The 20,103-nt window shown below is 43.7% G+C and overlaps 2 protein-coding genes across 7 annotated transcripts; one reads left to right on the top strand and one right to left on the bottom strand.

Annotated features, from left to right (window-relative positions):
- The first annotated feature begins 134 nt into the window (after positions 1-134).
- Positions 135-18,198, top strand: wnt10b (wingless-type MMTV integration site family, member 10b). Of its 6 annotated transcripts, XM_046397640.1 has the most exons (7): positions 135-244; positions 865-966; positions 1,220-1,277; positions 3,487-3,589; positions 15,361-15,623; positions 15,792-16,243; positions 16,353-18,197. In XM_046397640.1, the coding sequence occupies exons 4-7, from the start codon at positions 3,516-3,518 to the stop codon at positions 16,851-16,853; spliced, it is 1,290 nt and encodes a 429-aa protein (XP_046253596.1). In that variant the 5' UTR covers positions 135-244; positions 865-966; positions 1,220-1,277; positions 3,487-3,515; the 3' UTR covers positions 16,854-18,197. The 6 variants fall into 6 exon arrangements, with proteins under 6 accessions (XP_046253596.1, XP_046253594.1, XP_046253598.1 ...); XM_046397638.1 differs by lacking the exon at positions 865-966; XM_046397642.1 differs by lacking the exons at positions 865-966; positions 1,220-1,277.
- Positions 6,209-13,242, bottom strand: wnt1 (wingless-type MMTV integration site family, member 1). Its single transcript, XM_046397645.1, has 5 exons — positions 11,649-13,242; positions 11,221-11,326; positions 9,116-9,369; positions 8,661-8,926; positions 6,209-8,565 (listed from the first exon to the last, which is right to left on the bottom strand). Exons 2-5 carry the CDS (start codon positions 11,319-11,321, stop codon positions 8,074-8,076), a joined length of 1,113 nt encoding a protein of 370 aa, XP_046253601.1. The 5' UTR covers positions 11,322-11,326; positions 11,649-13,242; the 3' UTR covers positions 6,209-8,073.
- Positions 18,199-20,103: the final 1,905 nt, after the last annotated feature.

Below are 20,103 nucleotides of genomic sequence, written 5' to 3'. Positions count from 1 at the left end.
ATTCCACCTCTTCCTTCAAACTAACTCATAAACAGAATAGGTCAAAAGCACAGGTTGAATTTTTCTCCAAGGGATTACCTGTATCCTCTCCTTGTAATTCCTTTTTTAGGGCGTCAGGGAGAATCCTCGACATTGTGCAAACTTGAAGATAAAGACAAAGAAGGAATGATCACAGTGGACAGAACTCCTTTATGAAGAAGACAGAGGACCCCATAAAACAATCTCACTTGCAGCGGAAACACAGGTGAGCACTTGCACACAAGTATACCTGGAATAATGTGCGTAATGTGCGTACAAAACCACACACACACAATCAAGCTGCACTGAAACAAACTTGTTTCCACCACAGAGCATTTCTGAAATGTGTAGCTGGTAGCCTGTCAAAATTATAACAATTATTTTATCAAGCTAACACACCCATTTATCTTTTAGATGATTCAGATGCACAACTTCATGACTTGCAGCTAAGAAAAAAAATGTCTCCCGACATGCTTGCCGTTCAGCGAAGTATAACATGCATATGATATTAATTAACGCACTTTCTGTGCCATTTCAGTTATACAAAGAATGTGTTTATTTTTCAGTGTCAACAAAGTGCACATTCAGGTGCAATTAAGCTTTTAACAGATTCCTTTGCAAAGCAGTGTTGAGGGTTCAGTGCCCTTTTAGCATTTGTCATCTCAACTGATGACATTTATAGAGCAATTTTCATGATTTAACTTTGCACTTTGGACATTGCCTGTGTCAACAACTAACAACATTTAATGTTTGTAAATTAAACACATTTGTACATAAAATGACAGCACTTACAGCTCCAGTAGTGAAGCTCACCCAGTTCATGTCTAACACACAATATTCATTTAGAGGCCAGAAGGAACTTTTTAGGGTGCAAAATGTACTGAAAGGCTGCTGGCACAGTTTGTAGGACAGCTCTGGCTCTGGAAGCGATTAGTCCTCAAAGCTTGGGTGAGTATATTGCAGAGAGACAAGGGCGGGTGGGAGCAGTATTGTGTGTGTGTGTGTGTGTGTGAGAGTGTGAGTGGGACATGGAAAAGGAACTTGTGTGTGTTTTGAGAGAGAGAGAGAAATTGGGGCGGTTCTGTTATGCAAGCAGTTTTCAGTATGCATGTAGATTGGAAGATGTGTGGCTCCTGTGGTTGGCTGTCCCCTGTGTCACTGCCTTTAAAAACAGTTGCCAAGAGAAATGTCTTCTTTACAGTCTTTGGCTGCCAGATGCTGGGGATAATGGATAGGACTGCAAAAGGAAAGATGGAGAGGTGTGTGCAGCCAACCACACAGACATGCATTTGAGCACACACATATTAGCACACACGCACATGCACGTTGCAAACTTCGTGGGCAGGGATCACCATCATGCTGAAGTAAGGCGTGAATAATTTGTCTTCAAGTCACTGTTGTAGAACTGCCACACATACGCTCACACACACACACACACACACACACACACTGACATACAGGGGAAGTATTAGGCCTAGTAAGTCGTGTCACACTAAGTCGCCTTGAATGAGCATATGGTTTGGGAATGCTTACAGATTCCAGAGGTGCCACCTTTTGCGGATGTGTGCAGGATGTGTTAGGAGGGAATAGTCGTGTACATCTGTGCAGCTGTGAGCCAACACATGGGGCGCCTGTGTGTGAATGCGATAGTGTGTCTGCGAGCAGGAGAGCCAGTGACACAGGAATGTGTCATAGTTCCTGCAAGCCACTCAGCTCCTAAACTGCAGCAAATAAACATTCCTCTACTGCTGTGTCAGTACTGAGCCCTCGCCCACTGTCGCTGTAAAACACAGCTAGTAATTAAAACCAAAAACTAAGCACTTCTCTTTTTGTCTCCAAGACTATTACTGGATTGGAGATAATGGCTCCATGCCTTCAGACATTTCTCAGTGTTGTTTATTGACTCAAAGATGACACATTGTGGTCCAGATGATGTCGAGGTGGGCCAACTGATAATACAATGCTCAGAATCATCTTTATCTGTGAAATTCATTTACAGTAATTTTGATTTTCCATGCTTAGTCATATTTCACTGTGTAGCATAGATGAGCTCATATCTAGGTAAGTAAAACAGTCCGTAGTACTGTGATACATTTAAATCCAACGTTAGACACATTTGGATGACGTTAGACACATTTGGATGAGGAGACGTGTTATCGTTCAGTATAGCCAGACACATATTGCTGCAATTTATCACCGACTACTCTGTTTGATGTGAATAAATGCAGGCTTCATCCCTGCTGACAGGTGAAATGATGCACGGGCTCATGTTGTGTCACATAGATTCCACCACAGTTTGTACTCATATTTCATGCGGACCTCAGAGCTGAAACGTTGCTGTTCTGTACCCATAGGTTGTCAGATGTCTGTAAACACATTCTACTGTTGGTTGTCCATGCCCAAAGTCTTTCCCTGTCATTACAGCTTTGTTTACAGGAGGACTAACAGCGTTTGCTAGCATATGATCTCCTCTAGAATATACAGTGGTTGGAAGTCACACTCTGACGCACAATTTTCCACCTAAAACGCTTAATCCCAGTGGAACTGATTTTGACATGTCACTTTATCTGTTTGTTGTCTTTTGTCTGGTCTTGCCAGGTTAACCATTCACAGATGTGTGACTGGGGAGTCTAAACCTTTTCTTGTTGGATAATTGTTTTTACCAAACTACTGCCTGTGCATTCCAATTTGTTTGTTAAATGCTACTTAAAGCTGACCATTCAGTATTTGCAATGGACTGAAGAGCACTTTGAGGTATTTAGTTAGAGGTGATGTATAATGGTGATGAGGTGTTTATCTCAGCAGTGTTGAGGCGGAAAAAAAGTGTTTAATATCAACAAAAAATGGGCCAAAAGAGAAAAGGGTCATGGCGCCAAGGCATTCAAGAGGTCATGCTGTGTACATCCAGAGGGGTGGGGGTGTTGATAACTCAGAAAATATCATCACCTCATGCAGATTCAGTCCACTTGTGTATGTTCACATGCCCGAGGCTACAGTTCATGACATCTTCATACATATGAGAAGAGTGCTGGCATATCACACACGCATGCACGCACAAATACCGCAAAGTTATATCCCTCCCACCTTAACTGCAGCTCGCTCTCCATCTCGCTCCACAGGGGCACAGAGCCTGACCACAGACATCGTACTGATTGCTCACCATGGTCGAGTGGTCTGTCCACATTCCCACCCTGATTCACTATGTGCAGAAAACCCAACAACGGAAAACAGCGGTTTGAGAGTGTCTGGAGGTTTGCAGACAGCAGTGAGCGTCAGTTGTGTCTCTCGTAAATCTCTCCTTCTCTCATCCCTTTCAGTTGCCCTGCTGCATACCCCAGGAACATGGGAACAGTCGAGCGTAGACCCAGACCGATGTTTGTGTTTGTTTGCTTTGGACTTAACTTGAGCGTATATGCATGCACCCGTTCGCTGGTATGAATGCAATATTCTCTCTCTCCTGTGTGTCAGGTTGTGTCAGGTTGGTAGATGATGAAGTGATGGAGATGTTAGGAGGCCACGGCCATTGTGATGCTGGGTGGCTGTTACTCTGGAACTGCCATCTGCCAAAAAGGTCAGTTGCTAGGGGACAATTCTCCTGGACCGTGTCTGCTTCCCAGCTGCCATCCACACACCCGCACACACACGCACACACACACACACACACACACACACACATGCACACACATGCACACTGGCTTGAGTATGTACAAAAGTCAAACACATAGGTACACATTTGCACACTTACACTCTTTTCATTGTTCATTCCTCGAAATGTGAATATATTTGTTTTATAAAGTGGTAAAATTGACTCACTGAAGTGATTTTTATTAATCCACATGAATTTTCTGTTACTGTATGTGATTTTTATTTGATTATAATGAGTATATATATTATATATATATTATAATGAGAACAATTGCGATTAGCTTATAAATGGGTATCTTATCGCATAACAGCCCTGTGGTCACTTAAAGGCACCAAGCAACTGCTCCTGATTATTACACAAGCATTGTAATGGTGTCCCTGTTGTAATATTGCCCCCAATTAATTAGGACTTGACCCACAGTCGAATGCTAGGATTACAATGAGGGGGTAGACACGGAAATCATATCAGTACCGCACATCAGGTCCAAGTCATGCCACACTGTCCGTCACAAACCCCTGCGAGCAGCCTGTCATTCAGTGCAGTGATTGCAAACCAGATTCTAAATTCTTTATCATAATCCCTTCAAATTATGTTATGTTGTTCCTGAAGCTGACGTCATATGAAGATGCCAGAAAGTGATTCGATAAGTTTTTTGCTGATAAAATTGGGAAAAAAAGGAATTTGACTATGAAACAATTAGGAGGCCTTGGAACAAAAGTAGTTCTAGACTTGAGCTTAGAAAGTGACAATAGATGTTGGCAGTACACTAGTTGACAAGATCCAAAGTAACTGTACAGTTCTGTGTACTCGTGTTTTTTTAATCCTCAGTGTAACGCTTTCCTGCTCTCCTTCCTTCTCCCTTCTCCACCGGCCTTCCTGAGACAGTGACTTTTGTGTAGTGGGGCTGTTGTTTTTGTTTGTGCCCTTCTCACCATGGCTGCCTGCTCGCCGCCTGGCAGCCCCGTGTGTCAAAGGTGGCTGCAGCAGAACAGACTGTGGGAACAGCCGGTTAGCCTCCCCTGGTCCCCTGCTCCCCAACCAGAGGGGCAGCCATCAATCCAGCACTCCCCCTGCCCTTGCACACACAAATGCCCAACCAAACACACACTCACACAAAAAGCCTACAACACTCACACCCTCTTCCAATAATCCTCGGAAGCAATTTCATCTCGACTCGGGTGGCGGCCCATTGTCGCCAGCCCCTTCAATCTTTCCTTATTAACTCTCGCTTTGTCCTGCATCCGAGCTTCTGGACTCATCTCTCCTACATTCCGATCGGTGCTGCTCCCAGCACTCCCAGGCAACCTCCATTCGCTAATCCCACTACCTCCCCCATCAGCCGCCCCACCCCGAGGAACTCTCACTGCTTTTTTTTTCTCCAACCTGCCGATCACCTACTTACAGAGTAAGGTAGGGGCATTAACTCCATGGGTTTTCTGAAGGCAGAGCGTGAAGGCGGGGTGGGTGAAGGAGGAGGCGGCCACAAAGTGACTCCAGCCCAGACAATTAGAACAATGAGCTGGGCCTGTAGGGGGCTAACTCGCTGCGTCACGCCTGGACGGTGGGGTATTTTGTCAGTTTAATGAATTGTCCGTCAGGCCAGGGCCACATCGCAGGCTGTGCAGGGAGAGGCCAGCAGGGACCCAGACACTAAGTCGGTATTTATTACACTGCCTTTGTCACTAATTGAGCTAATTATCACTGACTCCTCAGCACTCCCACAGGCAGCACCCCCTTCACTCACTCTCTACCATCTCTCTCACTCTCACGCCTGGGATTTGAACTCTGCCTTCCCTCTTCTTTTCTTAAATCTGTCTGCCTTTGTTTGTTTCGATGTATCCAAGATCGCCCATCAGTTCTGTCTCATGCCAGGTTTGGATCATTTTCACATTTGTGCTTTTTTCCTTCCTCCTGACTTTTTCTCTATTTGTCACCTACTTAAAGCCAGATCATACTTTCAGCTGTCATCCTGTAATACAAGACAAAATATTCATGTTTGGAGTACTCAGATATGGGATCCATAAATTTTAAGTTCTGTTGTGGCAAGCTATCCACCGTCACGTGACTCTTCCTATCCTCTTAACCCCCCTATAGGTTTACAGGTTTTAGAGATTTTCTACATTCTTTGAAATGCTAACTGATCTCTTCTCAGTTTATTGATTTGCTACTTAGCCTCTTGCTCTCTGTTCTTGCCACAAGCAAAGCAGCACCTTGTAATCCGCCACTTTTACTCTGTAACATGAATGACAACGAAAATGTAATTCAGAAAGTTTCTCATCCCGGCCCTTGGTCCGTTTTCGCCTGGTTTACCCTTACAGTTACAACTTTGTTGTTCTGTTGTTGGGATCTTTGGATGTTTGGGTGTATGTTGGTGGCCTTACTTTGCCTCCACTGTGTTCTGTGTGGATGACCCTGGCTGCTCCTGTGCTGTGGTGGGAGAAAGAGGAAAGCTTTCCAAACTCCCGTGGTTTGTCAAGTTGCCAGGGGCCGTTGGAGACTCCAGGTTTTCATTATTTTCCATACTATTTCTTTATTTCTCTCTGACATTAAGCAAATGAAGCAAAGCATTCAAAAACAGAAAAAAACTTTACTGTACATAATAAGGTATGTGGATGGATAAGCAGGGGTTGTATCTGTGGTTGGGAGCACAGATGCAGGGGATGTTTAGTGAGCTGGAGAAAGAGGCTGCTTTGGTGGTGATAATAGGATTAAGCAAAGGACACCCAGGGACAGGCTTATATGTTCACTTGGTTGGTTGTCAAAACTATCTCAAACACAGAAACTACAACAGGCATATTAACAGTTTTTGACACATTCAGGAGTGCAACTTAATTGAAAATATAGACTTTATTGTTCTATCATACAATACAAAATCACCTGGAACCTAAATCTTTTGATCAAAATCTAAAAAAAAAATCTCTGACATCTCTCTCTATAGCAGTATAAAAATCCTCAGAAATAAATATTTTGTATTTACACTAATAAAAAAGGCAAATATTCAGTGCATGAACACAAGTATTTTTTTTTTTTTTACAGGAAACAAGCAAAGAAGTGATCATGTTCTGTTTTTAGTAAGAGTCGGTTCATGTCAGCTACACCAAAATAGACAAAGGTATAAGATCAACGTCTCCTGACTTGACACTAGTGATAGTATATTCTCCAGCCACCAACAGGTGCATGAATCAGTCAGCAAACTTACAAATGACGTCATTATAAATATATTCATATATTTTAATATTTACATCATTTTGGTTCTCTTAGCTGATACATAATATGATTTCTTCAGCAGAGGCTCTGTTCTTAAACATAAAATGTTTATCTGAGACGTAGCTGCTCTTCGCAGCCTAGCCTGAAGGAATACACCATTTGTCTTTGACTTTAAACTTGCTACACTCATGCATTTTTAGTTTAGTGTATGTACTTCAACATCTCAGTATGGCAATAGTTTTCATTTTGAGACCATGGTGTGATTTTACAGTCACATTTCATTTTTTTTTTTAATACCAACTTCTCAGATTAGCCATACTTCATCTAGTCATGCCATGATATTCAGTGTATAGATAATACATTCAAATTACATTGCCTCAGTAAGATTTGTTCAGTCAGTTCGTATTTTCCTTGGCGAGCACTGATACCGGTAATGTAGGACCATCCCGTGGTAAGTCAGAGTGGCAAATCAGGGTGGAGGTGTATTCAGCTCTAGAGAAATCTAAATAAAGGGGCAAATGTGGTGAGGAAATTATAAGTGGTGGGCTGCAACCAGGGTCTAAGTACACAAGTTGAGAATAGACAGCCCATCCCTGGAGATAAATTTCACACAGTTCCATGTGAGTGAAGCCCAACTTGAGCAAAAGAAAACAAAACACTGATGTTTTTTTAAATAACTTTCCTCTTGTAGTAGAGGTCTTCACCAGTTTATGAGAGCACATGTTTGTGGCTCTCTGACCGCAGAAATACCTGTGAAGCACTGTGTCCAGTTTCTGCTTTAGTACCTGGTTACAACAAAAGATCCTCCACCACATCATTTTGTCCCTTTACTTCTAATTCTATTTATCCACAGCATAAACACTTGAGGAATGTGGATGATTTCCATTGTACATGGAAGGTTGTAGTGTTTAAATACCCTTGTAATTAATACTGCAAAGCAACAAAGGCAAGGAGCAAGCACATATACTCCCTGTATACCCTGTTCATATGTTTGTGCTTTACTCCGTCTCTCTCCTTCAAAAACTCTTTTTTTTTTGTTCCAGAGAGTTCCCTGTATCAGTTTACCCGCCTTGAAGCCTTTCTAGCTTCTACTTCTCAAATCATCTGTGTGCTAGTGGCTTTCACAGCCAACTACCTGTTTTGATAAGGAAGTTCTTTGCCTTTCTTAAGAGCCTAAATATTCACTCGTGGTCCACCTGTGATCATAGACACTGGTGTAACGTTCGTGTACTGGTGCAGTTCAAGCAACTGACATGACAGCACCAGTGGAAGGTGCAGTGGCACCGCTCAGTCACACTCTCAGTCCGGGTCTTAAACCCACGTCCACAGCATAGCAGCTCACATCCATCCAGGCCTGGAGAAGAGCTGTTGCATGTTCTCCCAGAAGTTCCCAAAGTGCCAGTTTTGCCATTGTATGAGCAGAAGTTTGGTGACTTCTCAAAATAGACCAGGTCCATGGCAGAGGGGGGTTTGTGAGCTGGGTTTTCAGGCTCCAAATGTCGAGGGTCGGCTCGGTGAGATGCACGGTTGCTCCCCTTGTTGGCATAAACAACTCTGGATGCACCATCAAATCGGTCCTTAAGGAAGTCTCCCACTGTGCGGAAGCTGGGCAGGCGCATCCAACAGGTACGCACGGTACAGGAGCCTGACATGCCATGGCACTTACACTCCTGACGCATCTCTGATGACACAGTCTGCATGGAGGAAGACAACAGGCTGCTTATTAAATTGTTGAAATTCTGACAAAAACCAACAGTCATGGCATGTTTTAATATTATCAAATGCTTACCATTCTGCCAGCCTCATTATTGTGTATGTTGGTGAGGTATCGCAGATCTCTGCCCCTCTCACTGGAGTCCACAAATTCACGGCTGAACATCCGGCCAAAGTCCACATTGTCACTGCAGCCCCCCCAGTGCCAGTCTGGCCCTCCAGGACCTCTGCGCCGGTAATCGCATGTGCACGACTCAATGGCCCCTTCTGAGCAGGAGCGAGCCACAGCATGGGTCACCCCTGCGCTGGTAATGGCAAATACAAATGCTGTCTCACGGCAACCTGAAGAAACAACACCAAAACTTCCCATCAGACCCTGATCCAGCCTTTTAGGGTTTGTTTGGCCAATTTTTTACCCCAGATTGGAAAATATTTGGAGACAAAGCCTTTTAAATGTGTACAGTATATTTGATTACATCCTGCCCAAAAATGTCCAAATATTGCTTGGTTAGAAAGACAAGAGAGACTCACCACGATTGACAATTTTGCCAAAAACTGCTGGGCTGTGGGTGGTCGGGCAGTTCCAGCGGCGGTTGCGGAACTGCCACTTGCACTCCTTTATGGCAGTGTGCAGCCCAGCGGCGATGGCATGCAAGATGCCAGGATTCTGCCGAATCAGCCGGCGCTGGCGACGACTCAGTAGGGCCAGGCTTGGATCCAGGACCAACTGCACGTTCTTGGAATTGGTAAGGAGGTTGGACGAGGAGGCCACATTGACAATACCCCTGGCACAACACAATGAGAAGGGAAATCAGGGTCAAGCAGCTGGACGTTTATACATGTACCTCCTTCTATGACCCTCTAAACTCCTAAACTGGTGTGTCCTGGCTTCTCATGGGTGTTTGTGCTTTTAAAATTACAGTTTTCATTTTGTACAACAGTGACCCTGTTCCAAGACCATGAGGAGACAGTAAGTCTCTGAGTTAAAATGCAGGTTTCTGGATTGGCAAATAACATGTAACTATATTTTTACTTGAACATTCAGCATCAGTCATACTCTCATCGTTATGCAAAAACTGAGTGGATTTGAAGTTCCTCTTCAAGGTTTGCATCTGTGTTGCACCTTTTTAACACATGTCCTTGTCCCATGTGATAAACCAAAAGCTGAGGAGAAGTGAACTGCACTCATACACCTTAGAGTGGCTAAATATGTCCATTCTGTCAAAATGTCCAGAGCCACCATACAGTAGGGCTTTGTACCTATAGGTATATCAGCTGTAAATGTGAAATGCTCTCTGCTAAAAAAAAAATGTGACTATATATCATGATTGGCATATAAAGAGTACTTATAACCACGTTGATTAATTGTTATAATATTAACAACTCAGTTTACAATGTCCCTTTGTAATATCAGGAAATGTTTCTGTATGTGAGGTTTGTAATCTGTCCACATTTATGTCTAAATATGGCACCTGTCCTTTAGTTTGATGCAAATTTTGGATCACTGAACATCTTTTTGGTGGTCAGACTTTTAGAACATTTCTGCTTTGAGTGTTTCAGTATACAGGCTGTATAATTTTCCACTTTATATACTGGCAATTTCCGTGTCAACATTTTTCATTCACGTGTAGTGTAATGGCTTGTCTCCTGTTAAGCATTATCATCCGGAAAAGCGGGCGAGTCTTGGCCTGTTAGGACTGACCCAGACAGTCGTGTGGTGAGGCCTGGGAACATTAATAATAATCTAGTCTTCATTCCAAAAGTCCGCGGTGTCTTTTTTTTCCCCCACGTAGAAGTTTTCTTGGATTTCATCTGAGATTTTAAATATTTGAAAAACGCCTGACGTTGTGCGCAAATACTGTCCATCTAATGACACCGCAAAAACGACAAAATCTTTCGTTAAATCATTACCTCAACAAACCCAACCCACAGTTTATAGATTTTTAAACAAGAGAGACAATGTGACTGCTGACGCAAAACTACACAGATCTCATTTTATTTTTGTTTTCTATAACAAAGTATTGTGAAACTGTCGGTTTTACTTTTAGGTCGCCGTATAGACAGAGGAATGTACAGTATTGGATCAACACGACCCAGGATAAGACCTCGGATGGGATTTCTTTCAGCTATGAAATAAATCCATATTTAATTTATCCCACATTGGACTGGGAAATGTTGTCTCGTGTTCAAACCACACTGTCCAAATGACAGGGAAGCAGAGGGAGGGAGAAAGAGCAAATTAAATCTCCCGCAAATAAAAGGTAAAACTATTACAAATCTAATTCGTTTAATGTTAAATAGTCTGCTCTAGCTAATTTCCCTGAAAGGACAATAAATTTAAAATAAAAGTTATATAGTATATACAGGGCCTCATGTGGAGTAATTCGGAAATGACAGCTAAAAACACCACAAGCTTTAATATCATGCGGTTGCTCTTTTTTTTTTATTTTTTTTTTGGACGAAGTCTGAACAGAAGTCTTGAACGGTGCCAAAACTAACACATTATTTTGAGCATTCAGCATGAAATGTGGTAACCCAATAAAACACGGCTCGTACGGTCGAACCCGCGTTAATAGAAGTTTTCAGCGGCAGGATGTTGATGACTAAATGAATGGATCAGCGGCTGTTGAACTCACCACCACCGGCCGCTGTTGTTGACGGCTCCTGTGCCTGAGAGCGAAGACACCAGCAGGATGCAAGCGGCTTTCACCCCCAAGAGCAGCGCCAGACTCCTCATCGTGTCTTCAGGTCAAACATGGGAAGGAACAATGTCACTTCTCAAATGTTTTTGCTCATACGAAGTTATAGACTACACCCCAATATCCTTAACACGTCTAAATCTGAATACTACAGCACAAATATGTTCATGTTTTAAAAAAAACAGCCTTAAAATAAACAAACACCCCCCAAAAAAGCGAAAACGACTAGACAAAGGTCTGACATTACTTGTTTTTCGGTATCGTGGTGACTTACAGGAGGTTATATGTGAATATATTTTATCTTTATGATGCACTGAATAGTGATCAAAAACAAAATATCCAAGCTGCAAGATGTGTATACTCACAACGCTGAAGTCCGGTGAGAGGACTCGATAGGTGAGAGAAGCAGGCAGCCCTAATTGACTTAAATGGATCTCGAGTGGAGACAGGTTGCTAAATGATGTGAAGTGTCCAGGCAGGATGCTGCTGCTGCTGCTGCTGCTGCTGCAGTGCTCTTCACTCTGTCTCTCTCAGTGATGCTCTGCAAGGCGCATTGAACGCGTGGGTCAGTCCCGAAGACTTGATCCCCTCGGTGACTGATAGGCAACACATTCTTCTCTTATTGAGCGCTACGAGGGGAATAAAAAAGGGATTTGCTGCTCTCATCTCCCTCTGTTTTTTTCGGAGCCTTTTCAATAGGATTGGAGGGAGGGATAGTTAATGCTCTTCATAGGGCGCACAATGAATAAGGAAACACAACTGGGCAGAAAAGAGAAAGGAAGAGAAAAAAAAGGGCAATCCACAGAGTTGCGCATATTTCTTGTGGAATCTCACGGTCATCACAGAATCGATTCTGTGTAAATTTGTGCGGCTGAGAGTATTTTCCCACTGGCCGTGCGCTTGCTTCCACATCCAGTCTTGCAGAAAGGAGAAGTGATGTGTTGGTACAGATGCTGTGGGTGCGCCCGGCTTGGTGCTCCGCTGCTGCTCAAAGCTGCTGTCACGGTGCAATACAGTTACAGCGGAATATGAGCGATCTAAAACTGCCCTTTTTACCCGGTGGTTGGATTAGCCTACTCCCTAACCGCATCTCCTCCTCCTTTCTCCAAATGCGCTCTGGAAATGTGCTGTGACTAAGGACATTTCTGTACATCTCGTTTACTGTTTACTATAATCCCTTTACAAGTGCACCCTTATTTTACGTTATTGCAACTAATCAACAATTACTAACATACATGAAAAGTGTCTTTTATGAGAGTGTCTTGATATATTCAGATAAGCCTACTAATTTGGCCCATTATACAAAACTAGGCCTATTATATCACCAGTCTTTTTAACCCACGACGCACGCGCGCACAGACGCATTAATAAGATCTTAGCTGTCATATAATTCATATCCTTCTACCTGCTGGACTGCTTAAATATTTTTTGCGAACGCGTTAGAGGTGAAATACGGTCTCCAATCTGAAGTCTGATGTATGATGAACCAGGAAAAGAGGGGGACGTAAGAATAAAAACCAGTCCAAACATCTGGCCTGCAGACCTCCCTCGACGCACATGTAGCCCAGTGTAATCACAGCTTGAGCCACTTTGCGGCATCTCCATCTAACCCCAGACTAGGGAGCAGGCTTCAATGTCCCCAAACTTCTCCATATTGGTTCATGGGTGAATGTTTCATTATGTGACATTTATCTTCTAATTTGCATGTTCCACATTAGTCACTGTAGCGGCTGTAGCTTGAATAATCTCTCTCCCTTCATCTCCGTCTCTCTCTCCCTGTCTCTCACTCTTTCCCTCAGATGACAGTAAAAGGAAGTGGGCTTTTGTAAAAACGGCTTTAATGGCAGCCATCCTACGTTTATACTCCAGCCTTATATGAAGGTGCTCAAACGGGTTTCCTGGAGCAGTCATGCGACACCGAGCAGATTAGAGCTTCAATCCGGATAAAGGGGGCCTTTTATATACAAATCAACTTCAAATCACTTTTTAAGCCACTTAGATATACACGCCAAGGCAGAATGCTAATGCACTTTTCATTGCTGCGGCTTAGGGAATGGAAAGAGATTAGATGAATTGGTGTCACTATGCGAACCGTGTTCGAGGGGGGTTTTAACTTAATTTTTTGAAAGTAGCCAACCTGCACCGTCTCGGTTCCAACAGCAGTCTATTATTGTTTAAATCGTGGTCGAGAAAACGAAAGTTTTTTTGTGTATAGTGGATCAATTAAAAATGTCACAGTGTGATAAAGAACAGCGACCTGTTCATCCATAGCGGTGTTTGTTGTGCTTAATTCGGATCGATGCGCTGATTCGATGCCGATCTGAAACATCACCCTAACCAAGTGCCAGCAGTAGGCCTGTGCATCTGGTTTCATAGGGCCAGGCATTATAGAGCATGTAAATTTAAATTGAAGCGCTAATTGAGATGCTGTTTGGTAGCCTTTTATATGTATAAGATATGTCCTTGCTTCCTGCAACATACCACATACCGATTTTAATGAGTGTATGTAATTATTTTTTGTCGAATCATGCCGTAATTTGACAAATAATCACAAAATTCAGACATGTCACTTGTGTAATTTATGCATACAGTTTTACACTCTGAAATAAAGACTTTGCAGCGACAAAGTGAAGTTGTTTCAAACACAACAATGAAGAACAGCCGCTCTGATGGAGGTGGGAGGAAGGGGGGCCACATGACTAAAAACAGTATTGTTGGAGGGACTGTTAGTGGAGCCGTCTGCCTGCTGCTGCCTCCCTGTTGTACAGTGGAACCAGCAGCTTTCCCTTCCCCCCCATCCATCATTTAACTCAAAACCTTCTTTAACTTTACATATTTCATTTACTGAGCGTTTCTTTGTTCTTTGCCTTTAAAATGTTATAGACTACATAATCTACTCAAAAATAAAAACTAGACTAAATATATTCAGATTTTTATATCCTATGAAATATGTTTATTTATTCCAGCATTTTTAGATTATCTACCAAAAGAAACCGTTTTGCGCACGGCTTGGAAAATGGCGCTCGTGCGTAAAAGTTTGGAGACGTTATTTTACGCTTGGATGAAAGATAACATTCTCAAACAATCAAATAATCAACTGGTGATCCAACTTTCATATTGGCCAATATTTTGCAAACAGACGCCTGTAGAGGCATCTCCTCCCCTCCCCTCTTTCTCCCCCCCCCTCTCCCGTTTACGCTCGCCCCCGAGCTCTTCTGTTCTCCGTCTTCACTCGTCGGTCGTTTGGCGGTGCATCGATAATACTCCACTCTTCTTTTTGATATTCTTACGCAGCACAGGACTTTATCACCAGTGTTTTAATGTCACGTCGCGAAAGCCGCTTAACAAAATGGAGCTACCAAACAAATTCCGTTGGGACCAATTCCTGATTTTTGCAGCAGCACTTATGTCACCTGCAATAACGTGAGTGCACTTGAGAGCGCCAGAAGAGCTGATGTTACATGCGGGTTCTGGCTACATGGAATTCGGCAAGAGTTGAGGGAAGTTACTGTGTGTGACTACATGATTTAAACAAATATTTAACCTACGTAGTTTAAAAGTGAAACATCTGCCTCTGATTTCACAGGCTGATTTAGTGTAATATTGCAACAGTGGAATCAGTGTTTCCTAATTTTGTAGCCTCTGAAAAATCTGAACAATTCTATAAAGAATTCATTTTAAACCCACATGATGCATTTGATATTTTATTCTCTGCTTTTATAACCTATTAGCTGGATGTTTTGCTTTTAATTATATATTTTTTTCCACTTTAAGCAACACCAGTGGAAACACTGTAGTAAATACCTGTGTGTTTGATTAACACATTTTATCGCTTAGGGGCCTCAGTTTATCCCGTAGAGATATATTTTATAGTATTTATAGTATTTCCTAAATCTCTCCCAGTTTTGTATTTTTCTGATTTTCTTCACTGTCCAAAGCACCATTTCATTGCCACATACTTTTCTGGATTCGACTAATGAACTCCTGACCAGCTCTGATGAACCCACCACACACAGAGTGAGAGAGAGAGAAACACACACCAACTCTTTCTCTCCCACCCTCTCTCGCTCTCTGCAGGGTGCTGTGTAATGATATCCTCAGCCTGAAGGTGGCAGGAGATCCAGTGCTAACCCCTAACTCAGTGTGCCTCAGGCTTGCAGGCCTCAGTAAACGTCAGATACGGATGTGTGTACGGAGCCCAGATGTGACGGCCTCCGCTTTGCAGGGCATCCAGGTGGCCATCCATGAATGCCAGCACCAGCTCCGGGACCAGCGCTGGAACTGCTCCTCACTGGAGGGTCTTGGCAAGCTTCCCCACCACAATACCATCCTCAACAGGGGTGAGAGCCTGAAGCAAGCTAGTGATGTTCAAAATGTGACCGGGGTTTATGGGAAAGTGGAAGTGGAGATTGATCTGCACACAGACACAGGACTGTTTTAGAGCTACTCCCGTTTTTCATTTTCAACTTGTGTGTGTGTGTGCGTGTGTGTGTTTCTCCTGTTCGTAGGCTTTCGAGAGAGTGCCTTCTCCCTGGCCTTGTTGGCAGCGGGTGTGGCTCACTCTGTGGCCTCAGCCTGCAGCATGGGTAAGCTGCGGGGGTGTGGCTGTGAGGCCAAGCGTCGCCAGGACGATGACAAGATCCGGCTGAAACTCACACAGCTGCAGCTGCAGACCCTGCAGAAGGGCGGGGTAGGCCTCGGCATGACACGGTCATTACCCTCAGAGCTAAACGGTCACCATGGTGACCTGCCCGCTAACCTGCTTTCGACTCACCCCTCCACCCTGCTCAAGCCTTTACCAGATGAGCTGAGCTCGATGCAAGAAACCTGGGAGTGGGGGGGCTGCAGTCATGACATCCGTTTTGGGGACCGTTTTTCCAGGGACTGGCTCGACTCCCGTGGATCTCCAAGAGACATCCACGCTCGGATGAGGATCCATAACAACCGAGTGGGAAGACAAGTGAGTAATATACTTATCCATTGCATTCTTAATGTTCTTCAGAGGGTGGTCTCACTCCTGAGTGGCATATATCTTCATACCCTGACATAATTTACATTTCTTTACACAGATAGTGACGGACAACATGAAGAGGAAGTGCAAATGTCACGGCACATCAGGGAGCTGTCAGTTTAAGACCTGCTGGCATGTATCTCCAGAGTTTCGCACTGTGGGTTCTCTACTCAAGGAAAAGTTTCAGTCAGCCATTTTTGTGAACTCCCAGAACAAGAACAATGGGGTTTTCAACCCACGGACAGGAAATGGCGCCAGCAGGAGCACAGGGGGGCTCAATGGAGGTCGCCGTCGAAGCATGTCAAGAGAGCTGGTTTACTTTGAGAAGTCTCCTGATTTCTGTGAGCGTGATGCGTCCATAGAATCTCCGGGTACACAAGGACGCATCTGCAACAAGACCAGCTACAGCACAGACAGCTGCAGCTCACTGTGCTGCGGCCGTGGCCACAACATCCTGAAACAGACACGCAGCGAGCGCTGCAATTGTAGATTCCACTGGTGTTGCTACGTGCTGTGTGAGGAGTGCCGGCTCACAGAGTGGGTCAATGTGTGCAAGTAGATTGTAGTTCATGAACTACCAGCTGCCTTTCCTGTCCAGGACTCAAGATGGCGAGCCTGCCCCTTCGCCCACTCCCGTTGGTTTGTTTTGTTCCTTGTGTAACGCTCCCAGAGAATCTGTTTATCCCCTCTTTCCTTTTGTTGGTCCATCATCTGGGATCTATTTTCTCTTTGTAGCCGCTGTTATTCTCGAAATGCCAAGTCAGAGATTGAAGAGGTGACTCATGTCATTTGTCTTGCCGTGGTCTGTTTAGACACTGCCCTCTCAGCCATGAAAATGGCCCATACCCCATCTTTTCTATCCCACCAAGCAAAGACGAGCAAAGAGGCATTTCAGTTTCACTGTCTACATGCTGACTCATGTCATTGTACAGTAGCTGTGTAGTTTAATGTGTACATGTACATTTGTAAATGTGTTATTATTAATGTTATTATTATGATGGAACCTGTCTTTAAAATTTGTTAATGTCACATTAGTGCTGCCCAGCGAACTAGTGCTTTTTGACAACCAAGTCTCATTGCATTTTAAACCTAAATTTTACTCTTCTAAGGATCTCCAAGATATTTCCTCCATTTGTATATGTTGCACCTTTGACTTAAATGGAGCAAAAAAAAAAAAAACTTTTAAAAAAACCTTTCTGGACAAGGGTTTTACTAATAGAAGACACCAAGATACAGGACAATGTTCTTTTGAAGGACTGATGCATCTCATGGAAGGCTGTCTCTTGGAAGCAACAGGACAGGAAGCACATATACCTATCAAAGCTTGTATACTTTGAAGTCAAGATGGGAAAGTTGATAGAACATTCGCTTTGGAAACAAATCCTTACACTAGACAACTAATCAGTCTAATTTATTTACACCATTGTTATAATAGTAATTACGTCATGAAAGTGGTCGCTAGTGGTCGTGTTTTTTCATGAAATCCTTCAGTATTATGACAGAAATATGCTTCCAAATGTGCTTCCTCTCGATATAACTGTGATTTGATGTGTGTCACTTTCCAATGAAATCATGACTGAGCTCTTTTTATTCTGCGCTTCCCTTTGTCCATTTCATCAGTCTGAGCACTCCTTAGATTCTTCCCACATGTAGTACATGTCAAAGTGAAAGATGGTCCTGCTTTAGAACCGATGCTGAAGGGTGTACGCGTATGTTTGAGTGTGTGTCTGTTGCTGTGTAAATGGGAGGCAAATTCTATGCACTACAGATTTGGGAGGTGAGAGGCTTTTTTTATGGCCACTTCATGCTGAGAGAAGGACTTTTTATGGCTGCAGGATATTGTTTCCTTCAAGTATGAGTTTTATTACTGGAAAGAAGCATCAAGAGAACAGAGAGTGTGTGTATGTGTGTGTGTGTGTGTGTGTGTGTGTGTGTGTGTGTGTGTGTGTGTGTGTGTGTGTGTGGTGGGGGAGAGATTGTACCAGTCTTTGCTGTGTGAGCATGTCAGGGGATCATCTGTCCATAGTTCATAGCCAAAGGAGGGACTTGCTGAACCACGTGGAACGCAGAGTCCCGGTTACCTGGGAAACAGACAACACAAACATAAACACAGGCACATAAACACATGCATGTGTTTATGTGCAAAGACACTTACATGTAGAGATCCTGGCACTGATGCACAATCAAAAACATGCATGCTGGTGCACACATGTCATCTGTCAGACATCACTTGTGATGACACAAGTGATTTGCATTCTCATTCTAGTTGCACTGCAGATTTAGCAAAATGTTAACGTCAACACCTGATTGAATTTATGATGGCAGCATTCCTTGATATCTTAGATGATCCAGACTGTCTCCACAATCATCCTGCTGGGAAAATCTCCTCTGCCATATAGGATTTAATGCCAATTAAGTCTTGTTTGTATGAGCTTCGGTAAATATCCCTTGACTCTTGAGGAATGGCAAAGCCAGTGACTGAATTGACTGTTCTGTCTGTTCGGCATTTAGTGAGGGAGACAGCAACTGGTAAAGAATGATAAAGGAATGGATTTCTGGTTTGCATTTCTTCATTCCTTTATCATTTCACCCTGGAGCTGCTGCAAAAGGGAATTTCCTGTCACTGTTTCTGCCATATGTGAGACAGAGGTTGGTGGACGGCCTGGGATTGCTTTCTCTGCCTCTCTGCGCTCTTTTTCTCTCTTTCACATTCTCCCCCTCATTGCTGCAGACATGCACAGCAACACATTGACTGCCTCTCCCCCCTCCTGAGTAATGACATCCAGACTGGGCTGAAATTAAAGAGAGGGAGGCAGAGAGAGGAAGTTAGAGAGATAAAAGTTACCCACTTTGATTGACAGGATGATTATATGTATAAAGTAAGGCGATTTGGTGTGTTTAGTTGGATATAAAGATAGAGAGATGGATCCTTGCTGGACATACAGCAGAGATGCAGAAGCAAAGGACAAACGGGGTATGGAGAAGGGGGTGAATAAAGTGTACTCTGTATAAATACATGCCTCAAAACATCTGCTTCTCAACTCCCATTTCATTTTTGATGTGGGACAGGCAGAGAAGGAGAGCGGGAGAGAAAACACAAGGAGCCAGCTACCCAGAACATCAAAGCCCCTGCCCTCAACGCGCAGGCCCTCATTAGTTTAGCTAGCAGAACCAACGAGACTTGTGATTGTGTTTGCTGGGGTGCACGCTGGCAGACACTTCAGAGGAAAGGCTCCTTTAAGTCATAACTCCCCACCCCACCTCTCCTGCCGCCACCCGAGCCCGCTGTAACCCCCCTGTAACCTTCTCGAAAACTCCCAGCGCACACAAACTCAGCAGGCTCCCCCACCATCCACTCCACCCCATAATCTGGTCTGCAGCTGCAAACATCTGCTCCCCTTTTTATTCCTCTGCCTTCACCACTGGATTGATAAACACATCTATCACCAGACCACTGACTGACACACAACAGAGAGGAAGAGGGAGGCAAATGTTGGATTCACCTGTGGCTATGGGGCTGGTTTTGGGCATGTCATGTAATCACACCGGGGGTTGTTTTATTTTATGGTTAATGGTGAAACCCACACCTCCTAGATCCAATATGTATTGTCATCCTGGAAAACCAAATAAATGTACAGCATCACCTTCTGAAACACATAATGGGCTGCCATAACAAAATCAGCACTCGGTGTTAGTAACCTAATATAATACTGATTTGGTCTTTTTCTTCTTCTTCTTTTTGTACCTCCTGTCACCTCATTATCTGTGACACTCAGAGAGCTACTGCCAGGGAGTATCACTTGGCATCC

The sequence above is a fragment of the Scatophagus argus genome, chromosome 8, assembly GCF_020382885.2.
Source record: "Scatophagus argus isolate fScaArg1 chromosome 8, fScaArg1.pri, whole genome shotgun sequence".
In the NCBI taxonomy this organism is placed as follows: Eukaryota; Metazoa; Chordata; class Actinopteri; family Scatophagidae; genus Scatophagus; species Scatophagus argus.
The sequence above is the reverse complement of the archived record's forward strand: the minus strand, read 5'-3'. Positions and strand labels throughout refer to the sequence as shown.